This window comes from Glycine max, chromosome 11 (genome assembly GCF_000004515.6).
Source record: "Glycine max cultivar Williams 82 chromosome 11, Glycine_max_v4.0, whole genome shotgun sequence".
Taxonomy (NCBI): domain Eukaryota; kingdom Viridiplantae; phylum Streptophyta; class Magnoliopsida; order Fabales; family Fabaceae; genus Glycine; species Glycine max.
The window spans coordinates 35,960,175-35,984,849 of NC_038247.2; the positions used below are offsets into that span (position 1 = coordinate 35,960,175).

The 24,675-nt window shown below is 32.1% G+C and overlaps 1 protein-coding gene across 1 annotated transcript; it reads left to right on the forward strand.

Moving 5' to 3' along the window:
* The first annotated feature begins 12,454 nt into the window (after positions 1 to 12,454).
* On the forward strand, positions 12,455 to 15,054 carry LOC102666971 (zinc finger MYM-type protein 1). Its single transcript, XM_014763699.3, is given in 2 exon segments — positions 12,455 to 12,488; positions 12,674 to 15,054. Coding segments are annotated over 2 exon segments (2,415 nt in total).
* Positions 15,055 to 24,675: the final 9,621 nt, after the last annotated feature.

Genomic DNA, 24,675 nt, shown 5'->3' on the forward strand with positions numbered 1-24,675 from the left:
TTATGATGTCCTTTTCGTTTTAATCTTTATCTTTATAATGTGTTGTTGTGACTTCTGAGATTGATTAACTTGAATTAACTCTTTCACTTTTGTTGGAGGGGGAGGGAGTGGTCCATGCGAGGATATTGATTGTGTCGATCTTTTTAATCTTTTGTTGTCTGATTTTTTAATAAATGAATCAAAGAGGTGTTGTAATTTTAGTCTTGTCTAGCTTTTAAGTTGTTTCTTTTCATGAATAAAAACCTTGCATCGCGGTTGTGTTTTCTGTGATTTTAATTGTTACTCTTTAGTGAATAATTTCTAAGAATGCGATTATTTGTGGATAAAGTGGAAAGATGAAAGCATCTTGATTTGGAAATTGAAAAGTGATGTGATGATATTATTCTTTGGGTGTTTAATTTCTATGCTTGAGAATTTTTGTTTTGCGTTGATTTTCATTTTTCCTTTTAGAGCACATGATCGAAAATATTTGGAAAATTTTCTCCCAACAAGAAAAAGCGAACTGAATTTCCATCCAATGTAACCCGAAAAGAAAATTTCCTTCAAGAGTTTTACCTAACGGATTTTCTTATTGAAAGTAAATTTGCACGCCACTTAGGTGAAGTCAAATGATTATTATGATAAAATGCTTTGATTAAAAGTAACATTAAGAAACAATGTAAATTATCATAAGTTATTTGAAGATTACTCAATTTTAATTTCCATCCTCAGCCCATGAAGTTCACATATTCAAGCGTAAAAAGATATTCTTATCAATGCCATAAAGACAGGCTGTTCTTATTATTCTTTTAAATATTTTACCTGTTTCATCTAATGTAGAAGGTATTGAGAATTAACTTCATGACCTTAATTATGGATAGTTATCCTTATTTTAACCGGGTTATGAAAGTAGCACATACATTATAAGTATCATGAGAAAGCGAGAAGGAAAAAAAAAATAAAGCCACTAAGAGGGCCTCATGTCTCTAGTGTATCCAAAGAGGGCCTTTTTTTAATGGCTACGATTATCTTTTAGGTTGAGTAAAAATGACTAGTTTCGTATAATGTGAAAATAAAAGTTCAAATTTATGTTGAGAAAGGCACCTAAATTTAGTTTATGGATTCATCATAATGGTCTCCGAGGCATGCAAACCATCTTCGGTCCATAGTAAAATGTAAATTTTCCTTTATTAGATTAAAAGAAGTGGAAACCTTTTTTTTTTTTTTTTTTATTTATGAACCTAGCGAGCATCATATATAAAAACACGTAAAAGTGATTTATAGTAGGATATACGAATAAAGACATGTTAAAATATATAGAACTGACACACGATTAACATGCAAATTCTGTTCAGTTCAGGTGTAGAATCTCACCGATTAATTTTGTTGGAATTTTATTTTGCATTTATTAAAACACGCTTTTTTTAACATTTAAATATCAATTTTTAGATATCTTTTAATCTGCTGTCAAACTTAGATTAAAAGAAATGAAAATCTACACATTGTTACAGATTGAATGAACTTCATAGATGAGAGCACGTTAAATGATTTGTAGTAAGACATAAGAACGAAGATAAGTTAACACATGAAATAGACACGCGATTGACATGCAAATTCTCTTTGGTCCACATGTAAATCTTTTTTGATTTATTTTGCATTTTTTTAAACACTGTTTTTCTCCATTTAAATATTACTTATTAGATTTCTTTTAACTGACATGTCAGATTTAGATTAAAGTAAGTGTAAATTTATATTTTGCTACGAACAAAGGGAACATGATATAGGAAATCACGCAAAAGTGATTTATAGTATGATGTACGAATGAAGACAAGTTAGCAAATATGGAATTCGACACGCGATTGACATGCAGATCCTCTTCGATTCACGTGTAAAATCTCACCGATTCATTTTATTGAGATTTCATTTTGCATTTATAATGCCACTTTTTACTTTTAAATATTTTTTTTCATTGTTTTAATCCATGTGTCAGACTTAGATTAAAATAAATGAAAATCTTCAATTTGCTATAGAGTGAGGGAACTTCATAAATGAAAACACACAAAAGTGATTTATACTGAGATTTACTAATAAAGACAAGTTAGCATATATGAAATTGACACGCGATTGACATGCAGGTCATTTTTGGTCCACGTGTAGAATATCACATATTCATTTTGTTGGGATTTCATTTTGCATTTATCATAACACGCTTTTTTTAATGTTTTGCTATGGAGTGAGGAAACTTCATAAATGAGAACACATAAAAGTGATTTGTGGTGAGATTTATGAATGAAGAGAATTTAAGATATACGAAACTGACACGTGATTGACATGCAGATTCTCTTTGGTCCACGTGTAGAACCTCGCCAATTATTTTATTGGGATTTCATTTTGCATTATTTAAAATACAGGTTTTCTACATTTAAATATCAATTTTTAGATTTCTTTTAATCCATGATCAGACTTAGATTAAAAGAAATGAAAATCTAACCAAGTGATTGGACACAAGTGGTTAATATGCTAAAGTTAAGGTTGAATCGTTTAAGTACTACTCGAGTTCGATTCTTGGTGGAAACAATTCTTGGCCAGACTTTACTTATCTCCTGGCCGAATTCCAGATTATTGAGGGTCCCTTTCTTGTGATGAACCAAAGCGTTTTAAGACAAAAAAATAAATGAAAATCTACACATTGTTATGGATTGAATGAACTTCATAAATGAGAGAACGCTAAAGTGATTGTAAGGACACGTAAGAATGAAGACAAGTTAACATATATGAATTCGACACGCGACTGACATGCAAATCCTCTTCCGTCCACATGTAGATTTTTTTTTATTTGTTCTGTATTTCTTAAACACATGCCTTGCTCCATTTAAATATCACTTATTAGATTTGTTTTAACTCACGTGTCATATTTAGATTAAAATAAGTGTAAATCTATATTTTGCTATGGATAAAGGGAACATGATATAGGAAATCATGTGAAAGTGATTTATAGTAGGATGTACAAATGAAGATAAGTTAACATATATGAAATTGACAAGCAATTGACATGCAGATCTTCTTTGGTCCATGTGTAGAATCTCACCGATTCATTTTATTGAGATTTCATTTTGCATTTATAATGCCACTTATTTTTACTTTGGTCCATGTGTAAAACCTCGCCAATTAGTTTTTATTGGGATTTCATTTTGCATTTATTAAAATACACTTTTTCTACATTTAAATACAAATTTTTAGATTCCTTTTAATCCACGGTCAAACTTAGATTAAAAGAAATGAAAATCTAACCAAATGATTGGACACAAGTGATTAATATGCTAAAGTTAAGGTTGAATCATTTGAGTACTACTCGAGTTAAATTTTGAGTGGAAGCAATTCTTGGCCAGACTTTACCTACCTCCTGACTGAATTCCAGATTAATGAGAGTCCCTTTCTCCTGATGAACCAAAGGGTTAAGACAAAAAAAATGAAAATCTACACATTGCTATGGATTGAATGAATTTCGTAAATGAGAGCATGTTAAAGTGATTATAGGGAGACGTAAAAATGAAGACAAGTTAACACATGAACTCGACACGTGAATGACATGCAAATCCTCTTCTGTCCACATGTAGATCTTTTTTGATTTGTTTTGCATTTCTTAAACAGAAGTTTTTCTTCATTTAAATATCACTTATTAGATTTGTTTTGACTCACGTGTCATATTTAGATTAAAATAAGTTTAAATCTATATTTTGCTACGGACAAAGGGAACATGATATAGGAAATCATGTAAAAGTGACTTATAGTAGGATGTACGAATGAAGACAAGTTAACATATATGAAATTGACACGCGATTGACATGCAGATCTTCTTCGGTCCAGGTGTAGAATATCACCGATTCATTTTGTTGAGATTTCATTTTGCATTTATGATGCCACTTTTTTTAATTTTATATTTTTTTTCATTGTTTTAATCCAAGTGTCAGACTTAGATTAAAATAAATGAAAATCTTCAATTTTCTATGAAGTGAGGGAACTTCATAAATGAAAACACACAAAAGTGATTTGTAATGAGATTTACTAATGAAGGCAAGTTAGCATATATGAAATTGACACGCGATTGACATGCAGATCATCTTTGGTCCATGTGTAGAATATCACAGATTCATTTTGCATTTATCATAACACGTTTTTTAATGTTTTGCTATAGAGTGAGGGAACTTCATAAATGAGAACACATAAAAGTGATTTGTGGTGAGATTTATGAATGAAGAGAATTTAAGATATACGGAAGTGACACGCGATTGACTGCAGATTCTCTTCGGTCCACGTGTAGAACTTCACCAATTAGTTTTATTGGGATTTCATTTTGCATTTTTTAAAATACACATTTTCTACATTTAAATATCAATTTTTAGATTTCTTTTATTCCACGGTCAGACTTAGATTAAAAGAAATGAAAATCTAACCAAGTGATTGGACACAAGTGGTTAATATGCTAAAGTTAAGGTTGAATGTTTGAGTACTACTCGAGTTCGATTCTTGGCAGAAATAATTCTTGATAATACTTTACTTACTTTCCAGCCGAATTCCAAATTAGTGATGGTCCCTTTCTCCTGATGAACCAAATGGTTAAGACAAAAAAAGAAATGAAAATCTACACATTGCTATGGATTGAATGAACTTCATAAATGAGAGCACGTAAAAGTGATTGTAGGGAGACGTAAGAATGAAGACAAGTTAACACATATGAATTCGACACGTAATTGACATGCAAATTCTCTTCCGTTCACATGTAGATCTTTTCTTATTTGTTTTGCATTTCTTAAACACATGTTTTTCTCCATTTAAATATCACTTATTAGGTTTGTTTTGACTCACGTGTCATATTGTTTCCCGAAGCAAAAACTTGTTCACTAATATTATGCGATGCAAATCAGCAAGTTTACTGAGTCACACAAGTAATATAAAATGGTAAGAACCGAGTATCGTATCCACAGGGAACTTATTTCATTCAGAAGATATATGTTTAACGAGCAAACATTTGTGTAAAGCAAGTAAATGCTGAGTTGGATTTATGTATAAAAATCTAGTTAAACACAAAATAATATATCTAGAGGTTGAGAAGTAAAAACAGTCAAGTAAAAAGCACGTTGGGTCGTCCTACTAAATTTCCTTTGATGTTGTTAAATATTTTTCTCTATTTAATGTTATTATAGTGTTCTTATGCTGAGAAATTACCCAAACCAAGATCCCTCGAGTGAATGGGCTTAACTCTATTTAAACCTTGCCCTTGATCCCTCAAAAAATTGAGCCTAAAAGAGTTGCATTACGATTACAGCATAATAAGGACTAGATTGCTGCACTCCATTCCTAGACATACATTTTTCTAGCTTGCTCTGTCAAGTTCTAAGGTTTTAAAGTACTTCCCAGTACTAAAAATCCTAACTATACATACAAATGGATGATCAAGCCACAATCATGCAAAAATAAGCATAGATAGAAGCAATGAACACATAAAAAACAACCTTAAATAGACAGTAAGAGAGTTTTACATCAAAGGTTCAACAGAACTCCCCAACAAGAAGTTTAGCCTTCCATTACAAGTAATGAACTTTCAGCATAAAGGATAGATTTTGAGGGAAGAAAATGGCTAAGAATGGTTGAGGATGTCTCCTTCAACCTCTAGAACCCTAATCTCACTCCTCTAACCTAAACTCTCTTGGAGGCTTGTTTCTGTCGTTCTAGCTTCTCTCTTGGCTCTATTTTTTGACTCCTCCTCTTAGTTTCCGCCAACTTCAGTGTTTTAAAGGTTCCTTGACGTTTCAGATTCTGAAGGCTCGTTTAGCAAGATTAGCTTGCTAAGCACGAGTTAGTGAAATTTGGCTTAACGAGCTGGGCGCGCTTTGCGCGAGAAGAGACAAACGACTACTTGGGCGAGCATTGCGGCGCCTTGAGCGAGCACATCTCTGGCTGATCCTCATCTAGGGTTTCCTATCATGCTAAGAGATTTTAGTGCCTCGCTTAGCGGATGTCACTCGCTAAGCATATATGCCTCGCTTAGCAAGACACCAGCTGCTTGGCATTTTTTTCTTTTGGCCTGAAAATGAAGTGATTTCAGCATTAATTCACAAAATGGGAGTATTTACTGTATAAAATCAAACTAAACATGAAAATATGTACAATTCCTACAAAAAGAACCATAAATTTGGGGAAAGAGGCTAATTTCATGTAACTATTCAATACAAAAGTTAATCGTAAATAATGACTAACACATATTTAGATTAAAATAAGTTTAAATCTATATTTTGCTACGGACAAAGGGAACATGATAGAGGAAATCACGTAAAAGTGATTTATAGTAGGATGTACGAATGAAGACAAGTTAACATATATGAAATTGACACGTGATTGACATGCAGATCCTCTTTGGTCCACGTGTAGAATCTCACCGATTCATTTTGTCGAGATTTCTTTTTGCATTTATTATGCCACTTTTTTTACTTTTATATTTTTTTAATATTTTTTAATCCATGTGTCACATTTAGATTAAAATAAACAAAAATCTTCAATTTGCTATGGAGAGAGGGAACTTCATAAATGAAAACACATAAAAGTGATTCGTAATGAGATTGACCGATGAAGACAAGTTAGCATATATGGAATTGACATGCGATTAACATGCAAATTTTCTTTGGTCCACATGTAGAATCTCACATATTCATTTTGTTGGGATTTCATTTTGCATTTATTACAACATGACGTTTAAATATTAATTTTTATATTTTTTTTAATCCATATGCTAGGCTTAGATTAAAATAAATGAAAATCTACACTTTTTTCTATGGAGAGACAAAACTTCATAAATAAGAACACATAAAAGTCATTTGTAATGAGATTTTCGAATGAAGACAAGTTATCATATATGAAATTGACATGCAACTAATATGTAAATTTTCTTCGGTTCATATATAGATTCTCTGATAAGTGTTATGCATAAGTTATTTGTATATTAAAATTACATAGTAATTATCTCATTTTCTTATCTTTTATTACTTATTGTGTGTTAAAACAATATGACTTAGCTTCTTCTAAGTTTTTATCCAGAGAATGCTAATGTTAATGATTTAAGAGTAATTTTGGTTGTATTTTGTGTAGAGTTGAAATAGAGGCATGGAAGAGGATTATTGAACTGAAGTGTCACACTCAACGCAACCTCCTCGCTCAGCGAGTCGTAACCGCTCAACCCAAGCAAGCCGCTTAGCACAAGAAGCCACATTGGAAGACAATTATCACGAGCAAGCGCGTTAAGCACACATCCCACGCTTAGCGCAAGATCACTTGATCCAGCTGGACATGTGTTGTCTCCTTGCAAGCGTTCCAAGTTGCATAGGTAGTATAAACGGTAAGATCGAGTATCGTATTCCACAGAGATTGTGCTTGTACTCAGAGTTATATATATATGATTAAGCAATTAGGGATTCAAATCAGATATTGTTCATTGATTAACTACAAGTATAAGATAAAAAGAATTAACTACAAAGCAAGAAATATGAAAGTTGAGAAAACAAACGCTCGAAGTTGTGAGATGGTGTTGTGGTGATTTAAGGAACGTGTTGGGAGCTCTACTTGCTAGAACTTCTCTTGATGTAATCTTAATGAATTTTTCTCTTCTTAACATTAATATGGTTATTATCCGCATCTACTAGTCTATTGTAACCAAGATCCCTCAAGTGAAAGAACCTAAACCACTTAATATCACTTTCATTCCATTGGCGATTGATTACTAAATGATTTTCATTAAGAGCAAAAATGCATGAACAAGCTAAAGAAACCATTCTATCCCTAGATATGACTCACTTTAGATATTCTTTCCAAGTTCTTAGCATACAAATATTTTCCAATATTTATATCCTAAAACAATACATAAAGATGGATGATCAAACCATAAGTATGTAAATAAGCATAGGGATGAATAATAATAATAACATTATATTAGAATATAGTTTAGAATCATAACATAAAAAAGAGTTTGGATTGTAGGGCTCCCAACAACGGGTGGTTTTTAGCCTTTCATAGTCATAAGAGACTTACAAAAATAAAGGTGGGATGAAAGGGAAAAAATGGAAGAAAAATGGATTGAAACGGATCGGCCAGAGCTCCGAAAACAGATTTTCCTTGCACTGGCTGCTTGCTTTCCTCTACTTATCTTCTTTTGCTTTTGTTGGCTTCCTTCATGTCTAAGGAAACAAAATATGTTTCCTTTTCTTTTATATGCCTCACCAACCAATTGGCCAATTAGAGCTCTCTTATGCGCTTAGCGCGACTCTAAAGTAGCCACACGTTAAGCGTGGGATGTGCGCTTAGCGTGTTTGCTCGTGACAACTGTCTTTCAATGTAGCTCCTTGCACTAAGCGGCTAACTTGGGCTTAGCAATTCTGACTCACTGAGCGAGGAGGTTGCACTGAGTGTGACACTTTGTTCATTCATCCTCTTCCATGTCTCTACTACAACTCAACTCTACACAAAATACAACAAGAATTACTCTAAAATCTTTAACTTTTTAGTACCTTCTGAATAAAAACTCAGAAGAAGCTAAGTCCTTTTGTTTTAACACAAAATAAGCAATAAAAGATAAAAAAATGAGATAATTGTTATGTGATTTCAATATACAAATAGCGTGTGCATAACACTTATCAACATGCACGCTTAGCGCGAGTGTCGCGCTAAGCGCGAGTGTCGCGCTAAGCGCACAAGAGAGTTTTTATTGGCCAATTAATTGGTGAATCATTTAAAAAGGAAAGGAAACATTTTGTTTCCTCAAGGATGAAGAAACCAAAAGAAGAAAGAAAAAAAGAAGCAGAGGAAAGCAAGAAGCCAGTGGAAGGAAAATCCATTTCCGGAGCCTTGGCCAATCCGTTTCAATCCATTTCTCTTCCATTTTTTTCCTTTCATCCCACTTTTATATTTGTAAGTCTCTCATGGCAATGAGAGGCTAAAACCACTCATTGTTGGGAGCTTTGAAAACCAAACTCTCTTTGATGTAATGATTCTAAACTGTCTTTTGATATAATGTTGTTATTATTATTCATCTTTGTGCTTATTCACATATTTATGATTTGATCATCCATCTTTATGTATTGTTTTAGGATACAAATATTAAGAAATTTTTGTATGCTAAGAACTTGGAAAGAATAGCTAAAGTGAGTTATATATAGGGATAGAGTGGTTTCTTTAGTTTGTTCATGCATCTTTGCTCTTAATGCAAATCATTTAGTAATCAATTACCAAGGGATTGAGAGTGATATTAAGTGATTTAGGTTCTTTCACTCGAGGGATCTTGATTAGAATACACTAGTAGATGCAGGTAATAATTATATTAATGTTAAAAGAGAAAAATCTATTAAGATTACATCAAGAAAAGTTCTGGCAAGAGGAGCCCCCAACACGTTCTTTAACTCATCACAACACCATCTCACAACTTCGAGCGTTTGCCTTCTAACCCTTCATGTTTCTTGCTTTGTAGTTCATTCCTTTTAGTTTATACTTATAGTTAATTAATGAACAAGATTCAATTTGACTCACTAATTGTTTAAGTGTTAGATATATGTATAACTCTGAGTACAAGCATAATCTCTGTGGAATTCAATACTCGGTCTTACCGTTTTATACTACTTGTGCAACTTGGTATGCTTGCCAAGGAGACAAAATTCTCTATAATTCATTTTTCATTTTTAAAACACATTTTTTTATCTACTTAAATATCATTTGTTAGATTTCTTTTACCTCATGTCAGACTTAGATTAAAAGAAGTGGAAATCTATTTTTTTTACTATGGATAAAAGGGAACATGATAGATGAAAACATGTAAAAGTGATTTATAATAAGATGTATGAATGAAGACAAATTACCATATATAAAACTGACATGTGATTGACATACAAATTCTCTTCATTCTACGTATAAATCCTTTTTTATTCATTTTATTGGGATTTTGTTTTCCTTTTGTTTAAAACACATTTTTTTACATTTAAATTTTAATTGTTAGATTTCTTTTAATCCACATGTGGTGCTTAGATTAAATGAAACAAAAATCCACATTTTGCTATCAATTAAGGAAACTTTATATGTGAGAATGCATAAAATTGATTTCCAATAGAGTGTGTCAATGAAGGCATGTTAACATATATCAAATTGATATGTAGATTCTCTTCAATCGACATTCAAATTCTCTTTGATTTGTTTGGTTGAGATTTTTATTTTGATTTATTAAAATACACGTTTTTCTCTATTTAAATATCAATTTTTAGATTTATTTTAATCCACGTGCTAGACTTACATTAAAAGCAATGAAAATCTACATTTTGTTATGGACTGAGAGAACTTTTTATATAAGAACACAAAAAAGGGATTTACAGTAGGATGTAGGAATGAAAATAAGTTAACATATATGAAATTGATACGTGACAAACATACAAAACCTCTCCAATTTATTTTGTTGGGATATCATTTTTGTATTTTTTAAAACACATGTTTTCTATATTTAAATATCAATTTTTAATTTCTTTTAATCCATATGCCAAACTTAGATTAAAAGAAATAAAAATCTTCATTTTGTTATGGACAGAGAGAATCTCATATATGATAACATATAAAAATAATTTATAATAGGGGTATGAATAAAGGCAAGTTGATATATATGAGTTTGACATACTACATGCTTGCAAATCCTTTATAAATCATGTGTAGATCCTTTTTGATTTTGTTTTTTTTGTTGGGATCTCCTTTTGTATTTTTAAATCACATATTATTTTGTATAAATATTTTTTTTAGTCTTGAGTCAAAGGATATAAGTGTTTCTCAATTCATTGGATCATATATTAGATTAATTTCACTCACGATTTGTGATTGTCTTTGACCCAAAATAATTTTACACATAATAAAAACCGAACATAGATTCTTTCGTTAAATACATCATTTTCTCGTTTATAAAGAATACCTATGATAAGAAGAACAAAGAAAGATTATTATCTCCATAAAACATGGCATATTCTAATTCTGAGTTTCCATGTCCTATTGAGGAAGCCAACTTTTGAATCGCGAGAGAGCTTCACAAGCAGGGGCGGACCCATGCTGAGTCAGAGTGTGGCTATAGCCACACCAGAATTTTTAAGTTTTTTTTTTTTTTTTGGTTTCAAAACGACTTCATTTTGATTAATAGGTTTTTTTAAAATAAAACTTCCTTCTCTCTCTTGTTCATTGCTGCTGTGTTGCACGACCTAGGTTTCCTTCTCTCTCTCGTTCACGGTGAACTGCGCCTATTCTTCCACTGCATCGTGCGCTGCCGCTGCCTCCCCTCTCGACCTCTCCGCGACTCCGCCTCTTCCCTTCCACCGTTCCACGACTTTGTTGAGGTAAGGTTTTCATGAAATAACTTAGATTATTAACAGCCTTGATTATGAATCGTTGGAAACAAATCCAGGAATTAGGCCTCCAAAAATAGCTTAGATTCTTAACAGCCTTGCTCCTACTGATCATCATATGCCTTCCTTTTTCTTAGAAATATTGAGTTATTAACAAAGAGTGTAACGAGGTTTATCTTTAGTGCATTTCTTATCATACTGAGCCTAGCATAAATAACCTGCCTAGGTAAACTTTATATACATTATGATGCATTGCAACATTACCTGGGCCTGTTTTCTAATGTGCGATGATTAATAAAATCCAATATTACCTTAGGCTTAATACAATTTTCCTGATCTACTTTCATGTTTAAATTGACTTTTTATTTTCTTTGTTATAAAAGCTTAGAGCTCTTATTTCAATATTTTGATAGTTTTCTTGGGTGTATTGAAAATAATGCTACAAAACTCCTTTCTATTACTATTACATTTCACATTGCACATCTTGTAATTTATAAAGAGCATGTGAATAAAGTTGAGTTCAGAGCATTTAGAACATTTAAATCTTCTGAACTTTTATTTTTGTAATGATGCAATCAGTAAAGGATAAACCTCTTAATTTAAATATCATACCTTTTTTTTATGTCGATGTTAACTGATGGCATGCCTTGTTGGAATCCTTTCTTGTTTAACTCTTGAGCTAATAGCATCACAACTATTGACATAATATTAATTGTAGGCATACTTAGTTATTTCTATCAATCCCAGATAGCAGACGCGTAGCAGCTGACACCAAAATTGCTATAGTAGTATAGTTGATAGTGCATAACAATATGACTGCTATTTTCAAAATTTTTATACAGTTTATATAATTCATACTAACTATATATAAAAATTCTCAAATTAAAAAAAAAATCTTAACTTGTTCATAATTAACAATAAAAAGTTATAGGTCTTAGCTCTTAAAACAAACATACTAGCAAAATTGTTGCAATGGATGCCATGACTAACCAAAGAGAGAGAGAGAGAGAGAGAGAACAAAGGAGTAAAGAGTGTTCAGTTTAATCCATTCCCTTATTTATGCTTTCATGAAGGAATTGGAAAATCTAGTTGTTGAGATAGGCATTTTAACAATAAGAAAATTGCTTTTGCTCTGTCCATTTTGTTTCTTTTTCCTTCCTCTTTTAGGGACTTGGTCCTTTTCCTTTTTCACCAGATAAACCTCAAAATTCAACTTCTTGTAATGAATTATTAATGCACAGCTAAAGATAACAGTGGCTTTGAGTTAGATAATTAACTAATTTTAGTGGTTTCATTGTCTCTTTATAGGATGAAGAAATTTTTTCCTGTGCTTTCTAGAGACAAATCTACTTCTTCGGTAAATCTAGAAGCATAAGAAACTCAACATCCAAGTGAGAGTATTAAAGTTGTTGATTATGAATTGTTGGAAACAGATCCAGGAATTAGGCCTCCAATTTCAAGCTATCATCCTCACATCCAAAATGAGGTAAGGAAAGCTTATTTAAAAATAGGTCGTCATCAACCTCCTCATAATTTCGTTTACCCTTGGTCTCTTAAAGGTAATCAAAGACGTAGATTTGGCAAAAATTGGTTTGATTTGTATGATTGGATTGATTATAGTGAATCTAAGGACCTAGCATTTTGCTTGCCATGTTTTTTGTTTAAGAATGTCTCTAAATACGGGGGAGATCACTTTGTGACCGAGGGGTTTAGTGATTGGAAGAATTCTAAAAGATTGGCTAATCATGCTACTTCTTCCAATAGTCATGTTGATTGTGTGCATATGAGTTATGCTCTCATGAACCCAAACCAAAGTATTAAGGCTGCATTTGTTAATCAAACTAAACAAATGAATTTCGAATATCGTGTTCGTGTAAACACATCTCTTATAGCTACTAAGTTTCTTTTGAGGTGTGGCATGCCATTTAGAGGGAGTGACGAGTCCTTTAACTCTTTATTTAAGGAGCTATTTCTTGAGTTGGTGGACACTTTAAAGGAAATTAACCCAGAGATAGCTAATGTAATAGATTGTGCTCCGGGCAATAACTTTATGACTGCTCCTACGATTCAAAAGGATCTTGCTGCTGCTTGTGCATGTGAAATAACTCAACAAATTGTATGTGATATTGCGGATGATGTATTTTGTGTTTTGATTGATGAATCCGGTGATGTTGCTGGTAAAGAACAAATGATTGTTGTTATTCGCTATGTTAATAGTGAAGGTTTGGTAAAAGAAAGGTTTCTTGGGATTGTTAGTGTTAAAGAAACAAGTGCTAAGTCACTTAAGGAGGCACTTGAGAAGTTGTTGTCTATTAATGGCTTGAGTTTATCTAGCATAAGGGAGCAAGGATATGATGGAGCTAGCAATATGCGAGGTAAGTTTGGTGGTTTGAGAACTTTAATTCAAAATGAAAATCCATCTGCTTATTATGTGCATTGTTTTGCCCATCAACTTCAATTGGCACTTGTTGCATGTGCTAAGACTCACAAAGATGTTAGTGGTTTTTTCGATAAGGTCAATATGCTTGTTAATTTCATACGGTCTTCTAATAAGAGACAAGAATTGCTTTGGGACAAACAAGTATCTCAATTTGCTAAATTGATTGAACAGGGTCAGATAGAGACTGATAGTGGATTAAATCAAGAATCGTCTATTGCTAGAGCGGGTGACACTCGTTGGGGTTCCCACTTTAGGACTCTCACTAGTTTGATGACTATATATGGTGCCATTATTGAGGTACTTGAAGAAGTCGGGAAAGATACATCATTTGAAAAATATGGTGAAACTATGCTTTTGCTAGATGTGCTTCAGTCCTTTGATTTTATTTTCATGTTATACATGATGGTTGAGATTTTAGGATTTACAAATGATTTAAGTGTAGCGCTACAAAAGCGTGATCAAGATCTTTTGAATGCTTTATCACTTGTCAAAGCCACCAAAGAAGAATTACAAGAAATGAGGAATGATGGATGGGAAGAACTTATATCTAAGGTTATGGAAATTTGCAATAAGCATGATATTGATATGCCTGATTTGGATGCACCGTATGTGCAAGGGAAGAAACCTAGACGACATGCTACCACTTCTAGTGTTTCTAATTTGCATCATTATAAGCATGATTGTTTATTTAGTGTTTTAGATTTGCAGTTGCATGAGCTCAATGCTAGGTTTGATGAAGAGAATACTGAACTTTTACAATGTGTTTCATGTTTGAGTCCCTCATCATCATTTGAAGCTTTTGATGTGAAAAAATTGTTGAGGATGGTTGAACTTTATCCAAATGATTTTGTAGATGTGCCGAAAGTGGTGGTGTGACATCAGCTTCAAAATTATGTTAGAAATGTTCGATGTGATCCAAAATTTACAAAGTTAAAAGGACTTTCAGACCTTTGTGCAAAGCTTGTGGAAACAAAAAAGTGCAACACATTTGATATAGTTTATAGGCTTCTGAAGTTGGCTTTAGTCTTGCCGGTAGCAACTGCAAGCTTGGAACGTGTTTTTTCAGCTATGAAGTTTGTGAAGAGTCAACTATGTAACAAAATGGGTGATCAATGGTTAAATGATCGTCTTGTAACTTTTATAGAAAGAGATGTTCTTGGAACAATCAACAATGATGTTATTTTAGCTCATTTTCAAAAAATGGGTAATAGACGATTTTCATTGTAAATACATTTCATTAAACAACATTATTTCTTATTTTCAATATATTTTAGTCTATAATTTCTTTTATATTTTAGCCACACTGATATTTATTGTCTGGATCTGCCCCTGTTCACAAGATGGGTCAATGGGCAGCTATCCTTGACTGAACTAATTAAATTAAAAACATTGACTGAATTTGATTCAACCTAGATAAACATGTAGTCATGATTAGATCCTTCCAAAGTAACAATACTCCACAATTAAATTGCGAGAATGTTCCACTCTCCAGGTTTACGAGTGAAGCCAAATGGATCCAGGTGCTTGACAGCAAATTAATTTGGAATAACCTAATCTGATGTGTCGCTTCTTGAATCTTTTGCTTCACTTTCTTTTTATTAGTTTATTATTTAAGAAAAAAAAGTGAGTGAGTTTACCAAGAGAAAAGAAAAATGTTAAAAGTGTGGTTGACTATTTAACATGTATCACATGGTCATCTACTTAATAATTATACTATCATGATTAACTTTTGAAAGATTGAGATCAATTTACGTAAAAGAAACTAGTGGGAAAAAAATTCTTGTCTAGAGATTTTTTTTAATAAAAAAATTAACTTTAGCATTCGTTTATGTTAGCCTTAGGATTCCCATTGAAACAATTTCATACACGTATTTGTGAGGATAAAATTATTTTTTTTTCATTTTTTATATCTTAGCGAATGTGATTATTCAGTGCAGTGTCGGGTGATTAATAATAAAAATGGTTTCATTACTTCCTCTCTCCCTTTGAAAAGTGTCTGAACTAAAAGTTCGAAACTAAACACATTTTTTAATTGCAAAAATATGTTGACTTCGCATTCTAAGGTTGTATGTTTAAGTGCATTCACCTTAAGAATAAAAGATAGAAAAAAACAATAAATGTCATAAATGATATAGTAACAATAAAAATACAAGATATATATAAAAATTGAGTTTATTTAATTGTAACAATATATTTTCACTTATTAACACCTTAATTGTAGTTAACCATTTCACAGCTCACTCTTATTTTATTTCTTTTTCTTTTCCATTAAATCTATCACTTTATCTCTTTTTCTTTCCAAGCTAGCTCCCTTTTGTCCGAACAGTCACACATTTACTGCTCAATATATACACATGTATATAAACCATCCTCCTAATATTTTCTCAAGATTTGGTCTAGATATGATTCTATTGGTTATCTCTTCCTGGATTCCTAGGGGCTGATCTTGCTAAAAGGTGTTAACGGTAGGTGGTGGTGCAAGATCACATGGTTTCACATAAATAAGAGGGATATTCGTGGAAGGACCATATTCTGGGAAATTGTATTTGAAGGATTAGTTTTGCAATAGTTATACAAGTTTCAACGATTTACAAGAATGCAATCTTCATTTCCTCGTGCAAAATTATTACAGCAAAGCCATATATGCATGCATCTTTCATGCATAAGAGGTGGTTTCCAAGAGATAAGAACGAAAAAGATTGGTTAACGCCTCCACGTATATATAAATAACACCTTGTGATACAGAAAAAAAGATGAGAAAAAGTGTAAGATATATGTGATTTGATGTGATAAGAAAATAAAAATGATAGGTGCTGTATTTAGAGTGAAGAGATATCCACCGATTACCCGATCATAAGATGATAAATCATGAAGTGTTTCACGTAAATTGCTATAAGATTAATAGTACTGTAGCATAAGGTTTATGATAAAGGATCAGTATGGCTTATTTAACTTAGATGTCTGATTGCAAAATAAAGACTTAAATAAATGATTATGAAGGTCATATTAAACATTAAAACTGACTTATGATATAAACAAGTCAAATTTAACTCTTAAAAAGTCTAACTAACTTTACTTTTTCTACTCTTGTCTCATCATGCCTAGAGTCGTAGTAATTTTAATTTTCACAACTTATAGATTATTTTACATCTTTTCTCACTGGCTTATTAATTGATTAGCAATTATTTAAGAATAATTAGACCTATAAAATTTTTAATATAAAATATGCTTTAATATGTATATAACCATGTTAAATCCAACTTTCATAAAACTTAGGTCAAACCTATAAAAAAGCCTTATGACACTTAATAGACATAGTTTGAGCTTTAATTTTTAAAAACATGTGAAATCTATTTAAACAAAACAGTGTTTGACCCCGTATATTTTCACCCTAAGCTAGCCTAACCATAATTTGATTATGACAAACAAAGCCTTTTAAAGACTCGTTTTAAATATTTGTTTAAATGTAAATTATAATTATAATTAAATCATAAGAAAGATCAAACCAATATTGTCAAATATACACTTGCTTGAATTAAACGAAAGTCAAAGAGAAAATTACAAAAGTGCAGGGTACTGGGTACACTATCATAGCGAATAGTATATATCATTCATTGCAAATTGACATCTCAATTTACCTTGTGTGAAAAAGGTACAGTTGTAGAAAAAGTATAAGGGAGTTTCTTATCATAGTTGGACCACAAAAAGTTAAACATTAATTTATGCTAATTTTATGTAAACACTAATTGCAATTTGTTACATTAATATATCAATTTTGCTTTTCTTTAAAAAAAATGCAATTTTAATAGTTTAATTTACCAAACATCTATTTCTATAATATATTTGTGATTAAAACTTTAAAATTTTGGCACATAATCAAAATAATGGGAGGGAACTAATGATAGTTAGTTCAAGTGGTACAAACCTAATTTCCTTCAAAAAAAATGTTTTGGATAGCTAAACCCCTATAATCATGTGAATTACAAATTTAAATAGGATTGTATCTAAAGAAAAATACATCTGATCTAAAAAAAATGAAAAAAAAGATAAAATATCTTAATAACCTTGAATTTTGAGTTCAATTGATCCAATTTTAATAAAGAGTCCGACCATCTTATAATATATTTATGAAAAATATTAATCAATATATTAAGAGCTAATCTTATAATATTTTTTTATCAGATCTCACAGTATATATATAGTTTTTCATGATTTCGAATGTAATCTTCGATAAAATCTTTCTATTTTTTTTATTTCTTAACCTAAGAGCACTGATTAGTAGATCCTATATATTTATTCATAATGTTGGGACATTTTAAAAGTTGATGTGTGTGCCTTAATAATGCAATTACTGTTTTGCAAGATAATTAGTATTTTGCAGAAGGTCATTAATGGTTCAATGAAATGTGAGTTTTGTACACCACTGCAAGTCATTGTTCTGCTTTTGTAAAAGTTAAATTTGTTTGATTTATGAAAGATTGAAAAGCCATACCACCTATACTATCATAATTTGAATATCACAGACTATTTTAGCTATTCTTGTTTGGCACTATCATCATCATCATCTCGGTGTAAGGTGGATATATAAAGAAATAAGGCTTGTTCCTAGAACCAAGGCTACTGATAGCGATTGACATCAAAAGGGAAGGTTGGTCGATGTTTATCCTATTACTTAATCACACATACATATGTAGGTAGAAGACAGCTAATCGAAAGCTTTAAACCAACATAAAGCTTGTAATAATCTATTTGTGCGAATTGATTAGCGTTGCGGAGTCTCATTTTTTGCAAATTGTAATGCATGACTTCCATCTTATTTATACACATTATTAAAATATATAAGAGAGTTTAGTTTAATTGGTTGAATAGAGTAATTATATGTTATAAATCTCTAGAATTGTCTTCAATTCTCATTACATATAAAAACACTAATATATATATTCCATGTTGCATTGTTTGTCTTCATGTATACTTCATGTATTTTTTTATAGAGAGAATGAAATGAAATGAAAACACTTTCTGCTCCATGTATCCTTTGTCAACCCTATTGTTTGAATTATTATGAAGAAAGAATTAAATAGAGGTAAAACATTAATATAATTGTAATTTAAATGTCATCTATATTTTATTTTTCAAACAACTAAATTATTGCAAAATTTGAAACTTGTGTAACAATTTCCCCTTAGGTGAAGTGCATCAGATTGAGACTAGCAAACCCTTCATCTAGAATATGTTAAAACTAGAAAGAAACCAATCAAACCAAGAACCAAGAAATAGTCTCTGTTTACAAGGCTTGCAAAATGCAAAGACATTATTGTGATATTTTTTATCATTAGTTTTCTTTCTCTATATGGTCTTATGTGGCAGACATTTGGCTTACAATGATTGTCCTTTACTAGCTCCTTATTGTGATAAATGAACTTGTGTGTTAGTGGGGATATAAAAACTATGATAGGAGTGAGGAAATACAGCAGGAGCACAACACTATATAAGCAAAGTTACCATGATGATTCACCAAGATGTTTTGATGATGACAAAGCTCAAAGAGTTGTTTCAAGATTAAAGAATCAAGCATTCAAGATTTCACTCAAAGATTCAAGAATCAAATGAAGAAATCAAGAAGCATTTAGCCAAGTCAAAGTAGGTAGTAAAAAGTATTTTTCAAAAAAACATCAAATAGCACACTTTTTGTTTTAAAAAGGATTTTTTGAAATCTTCTAAGTTATCAAAGTTTTTACTCTCTGGTAATTGATTACCATTTGGTAGTAATCGATTACCAGTGACCAAGATGGTTTTCAAACTGGTTTCAATGCTTTGCAACGTTCCAAATTGATTTTCAAATAGTGTAATCGATTACACTATATTAGTAATCGATTACAAGTGAATCTGAACGTTAGAATTCAAATCCAATTGTGAAGAGTCACAACTTTTCATAAAATACATTGTGTAATCGATTACACTATTATGGTAATCGATTATCAGTGAATGTTTTTAAAGAAAATGTTAAAAGTTATAACTCTTAACATGGTTTTCTCAAAAGGTATCAAGGTTCTATAAATATAAGACCTTGGTACGCATTTTAAATATACAATAACACAGAAAAACACATCTGATTACGCAGAACTTTCCAATGCTTTTCTCTTGCAAAACCTTTGCAAAATTCATTTTATGTTTTTGTTCAATCTTTCCTTGAAGAAAGAAAAATTCTGCAAAAACAAAAACGGTGCTATCCTTCTGTTTTTCTCTTCTTCTTCTTTCATTTTCCCTCTTGCCAAAAGAATTCAAAGAACTAACCGTTTGAAAATTCTTTTGATTCCCCAAACAAAGAATTCAAATAACTAACCGTCTGAGAATTCTTTGCCCAAACACTGAATTCAAAGAACTAATCGTCTGAGAATTCTGTGCAAGAAGCGGGTAGCTTCTTTTGGTTGTAATAATGAACAAAAGGGGGGCTACATCCTTTGTGGTTCGATTCAAGTAGAAAGTACATCTACTTGGTTGTTCAAAGAGAACAAGGGAGGGTACATCCTTTGTGGCTCTTTGCTTGTAAAGGATTTTTATAAGGAAAGGAAATCTCAAGAGGTTGCATGAGGACTGGATGTAGGCACGGGTTGTTGCCTAACCAGTATAAAACTTGTGTTTGTTTTTTTCTTCCCTACACTCTTTACTTTTCAACTGTGCACTTTTTATTTCCGCTTTACTTTTGTCTAAGTTATTGTTTCTGTTCTTTACTTTCTCATAACTTAGTAGTAAAACCTAATTGAATCTAGACATTAAGAAGGATAAATTTTTAATTAGTCAAGCACGTTCATAATTAATTCAACCCCCCCCTTCTTAATTATTCTGAGGCCTCTTGTTCCAACAAACACAAGCTTGAATGAGAGGCCCAAGAGGAAGATCATTCCACCAAGACACCTCAAGGATTTTGTTTAACAAAATCTGTTAGACTGTCGAGCTAGCATAATAGCATTGGCTAGCTAGGAGATGTTGTCGCATCTTTGTTTACCATCATCATTTATGTTTTATCCTTTTTGTTACTGCAGAATTGGAAATTCTGTTTCAAGCACACAACATCCTATGCGATGCTTTATGTATACCTATGTATCTCGTAAGAAGGTAGACCAGAAAAAATATAAATTCCTCTTTCTTAACTTTGTGCTTGGGAGGCCCCTAGTCCTCGAACTCTAGGAATCCTGTTTTTGAATCCTAATGTTTCGTGCTTTCATTAAGAGCATCAATGGTTGACTCCACTCGTTCCAAGTTCAATATGGACCGCATTGAAGAAGTCATCGTGAAACTCACCTCCAATCAACTCAACCTCATTGCTGCTCAAAATGCCATGTCCACTAAACTGGACAAATTTCTTCAAAGGATGGCTCTTCTTGAGACCACTCAATACTTCCCATTTTCTGCCACTACGAAGTCACCACCAATAGACAACTCTTGAAGGTTACTTATGGCTTCCACAACGATAATTGCATCGATGGAGCAACACAACATAGAAATCATGTCGTCGATGTCTCTAGAGAAGCAGTTGGCAGCAAAACTCATTTCGATGATGTCATGATCAATATTAGAGCCAGATTTCTCATCGGCGGTGACCGCTCTGGTGACGAAACAATTTTTCGCGCATAAGGGTTTGTCAGAGGGATTTCAATGCTGTCATATATGTCATGGTAAAATTTTGCCATCTCTACAATGTGCTCCTATCTCCCATCTTTGACGTCGTCACTGGCCTTCAAATTGTTATGGCTTCGCTTTCTTTTCTTCTTCCTTAACTCAACTCAACATGGGCCAAGATTTAACCACCAACTACGGTGATTGGTTTCCCAACCTCGACCCGGAGCTTCATAGAAGATGCGGCATTCTGCTCCATCCAACGTCGTTTCCCAGCCCTTACAAAATTAGCGATCTTGGCGAAGAGGCCTTTTGTTTCTTCGACTGGCTCAACCACCTGGGTTGCTCCATTTGGCAAATTCTCCCTTCAACAGCACTCGTGAAATCGCTAAGCAGATCGTCAATGCCAGGCCTTTTCTCACCTTAACGATCCCTAATTTACTTTCCAAAATCATCGCAATTTCACCCTCTCTACCAATCGTTCTCATGGACAACGACGACGCCAATAATAATAATATTGTCGTCGCTCTTGAGGAAATGGCGAAGAAGGAACTAGTGGCTCAGCGCGTGAAAGAGCCCGTGGAGTAGGAGGACACGACCACCCTGCTCTACTCCTTCGACACCTTTCATTTGCCTTTCATTTGCTTCTCATTTATCAGTTGCCACCCACCCACCCACCTCCAATACAATTCCTAACCTCTCATTTTTATTTGCCCACTCACGTTCCCATCTCCATCCTTTGCTTTCCAGTTTTTTTCTCCTTACTCTCAATCTCAGTCCTTGCTTTCAAGACCCAATCCTCCAATCACCGTTTGACATGTCAATTCCTTTTTCTTAAAAAAAAAAATTCCAAGTCTCACATAGCCCATAGTAATTCCCAAGCCCAATTCTCATACTCAATTTTGCACTCCAATTACTTTTTGTATTTTTTCTTGCTATGGATACAGATCCTATTTTGAAGCCTCATTGAGCCATGGTTTAAAGTCTCAGCACCTTGAGGACAAGGTGTTTTTTTATTGGCTAGGGAATGATAGGAATGAGGAAATACAGCAGGAGCACAACATATGCTTGAATGGGAGGCCCAAGAGGAAGATCATTCCACCAAGACACCTTGAGGATTTTGTTTAACAGAATCTGTTAGAGACTGCTGAGCAGACATAATAGCTTTGGCTAGCTAGGAGATGTTGTCCCACCTTTGTCTACCATCATCCTTTCTGTTTTATATTTCTATTATTGCAAAATTGGTAATTTTGTTTCAGGCACACAACATCCTACATGATGCTTTATATATACCTATGTATGTTGTAAGAAGGCTGACCGAAAGAAATATGAATCCCTTTTTCTTACTGATAACTGCTAAATATGAGTTATTTTGATAATAAAAATATATTGAAAATATCTTTAAAAATATTTATTTAGCAGTTATGTTTGGCTTAACTATTAAGATTTGATATTTTTCTTATTTATGGCTTGCAGATATGAAAATGAGAGATTACAAGATAAAAAGATCGAGAAAATATCCAAAATACCAGGAATATGATTAAAAGAAAAACAAATCCAAAAAATATTAAAAAAATATAATGAGGAAGATTTTTAGCATTAGGCCCAAGTTCATTTCAACAACTATAAAAAGAGAGACAAACCAAAGAGGAGACACACCATAGAACCCCTCTCCTAGGGTTTCATTTACTTTCTTTCACCCCTCTTATCGCATCAGTTCTTATACCCCATCAATTGTAAAGCCCTCAATGGCCATGAGTGGCTAAATCCTTAGTTAGGGCCTGACAAGCCTAAAAGGCAAGCGATATATGATGTACTCACTATTTATCAATGCAAAGATGTTTTCTATTCTATTATATTTTCTGCTTTTATCTTGCATTATTCATCTTTATATCTGTTAGGGGTTAGACGCTCGGGAGAGGGTAACTTCTAAATAAAATTTAAAGAAGGTATGCATTGGTTTTAGGAGTTAGACGCTCGGAAGAAGGTAACTTCTAATAGAACAAAAAGAAATAATTTCATAAGAAAATTATTGCTAGGAATAGAATGATAATTTTATGCCCATGCATTCTTGCAAACATCTAGAATTCATACTTCATGTATCTTTTTTGTTGGGTCTTTGCAAAGGAATTTGGAAGATAAATAAATAAAATAGGGTTGTCATCCTGAGGAAACAGGGGCAAGTAATTGAACAAATGTGTGTATAATAGAATTACCTAAATTGATAAAGAAAAATCATAAACTCATACATCCTATGCAAACAAGACAGACCAAGTCCCAACCTTATCAAGTTCTGATTTTATTTTATTTTTATCTTCTATTTTTATCTTTTACTTTTCTTATCTTATCTTTTATCTTCTATTTTCTTTTATCTTTATCATATCTTAATTTAAATATTTTATCTTCTCTATCTTCTATTTTTATCTTTAAATCTTTTATCCTTTCTTTTAAATCTTTATCTTATATAATATATTTTTTTATCTTTATTTTAAATTCTTTATTTATTGTTTTTAACTTATAGTTGCATTAATTTAAGTACAAACAAAGTCTCTGTGAATTAAACACTTACACTTTCGAGTATTTTACTACTTATAACAAATTTGATACACTTCCAATGAATTAATAGTTAGCTTTATGCTTGAGAGACCCCTAGTCCTCGAACTCTAAACGACCAACCATCCCAATCAACATTAATGATGCAATGTAATCTTTGTCAACTATATTCGATGCTGGTTTGAACTCCCTTTGCCATTCCAAGCTAAGCCAAAATAAAGATCAAGTGGATGCCCTTAATTATGATATCAATAAAACATTTCCTACTCAAAATAATTGCTTACAGAGAGAAGCAATGCAAGATTTTATCCTCATTCTACCATTCTCAAAATCTGGAATTGAAAGTACTTGTAGCAAACTTTCTCTCTCAATATATATTACATTTTGATCACATATCTAAAACCTTAAAAAATATTCTTTTCTAGATATTTGATTGTATTAAATTTATGCATATATAATCATTATCTAATACCTAATACGTCAATATAAAGTTTAATTTATTTTGTCACATACATGTAATAAGAATTTATCTTACTGCCACCTCATATTAATTAATAGGTTAATATTATAATAAGACAGTCAAATTTTATTAAATATTTGTGTAAAAATAATTTTATACAGTGCGTTAAACTCATTTTTTATATCAGTTAATTCTCTATGACTTTATTAATTCATATT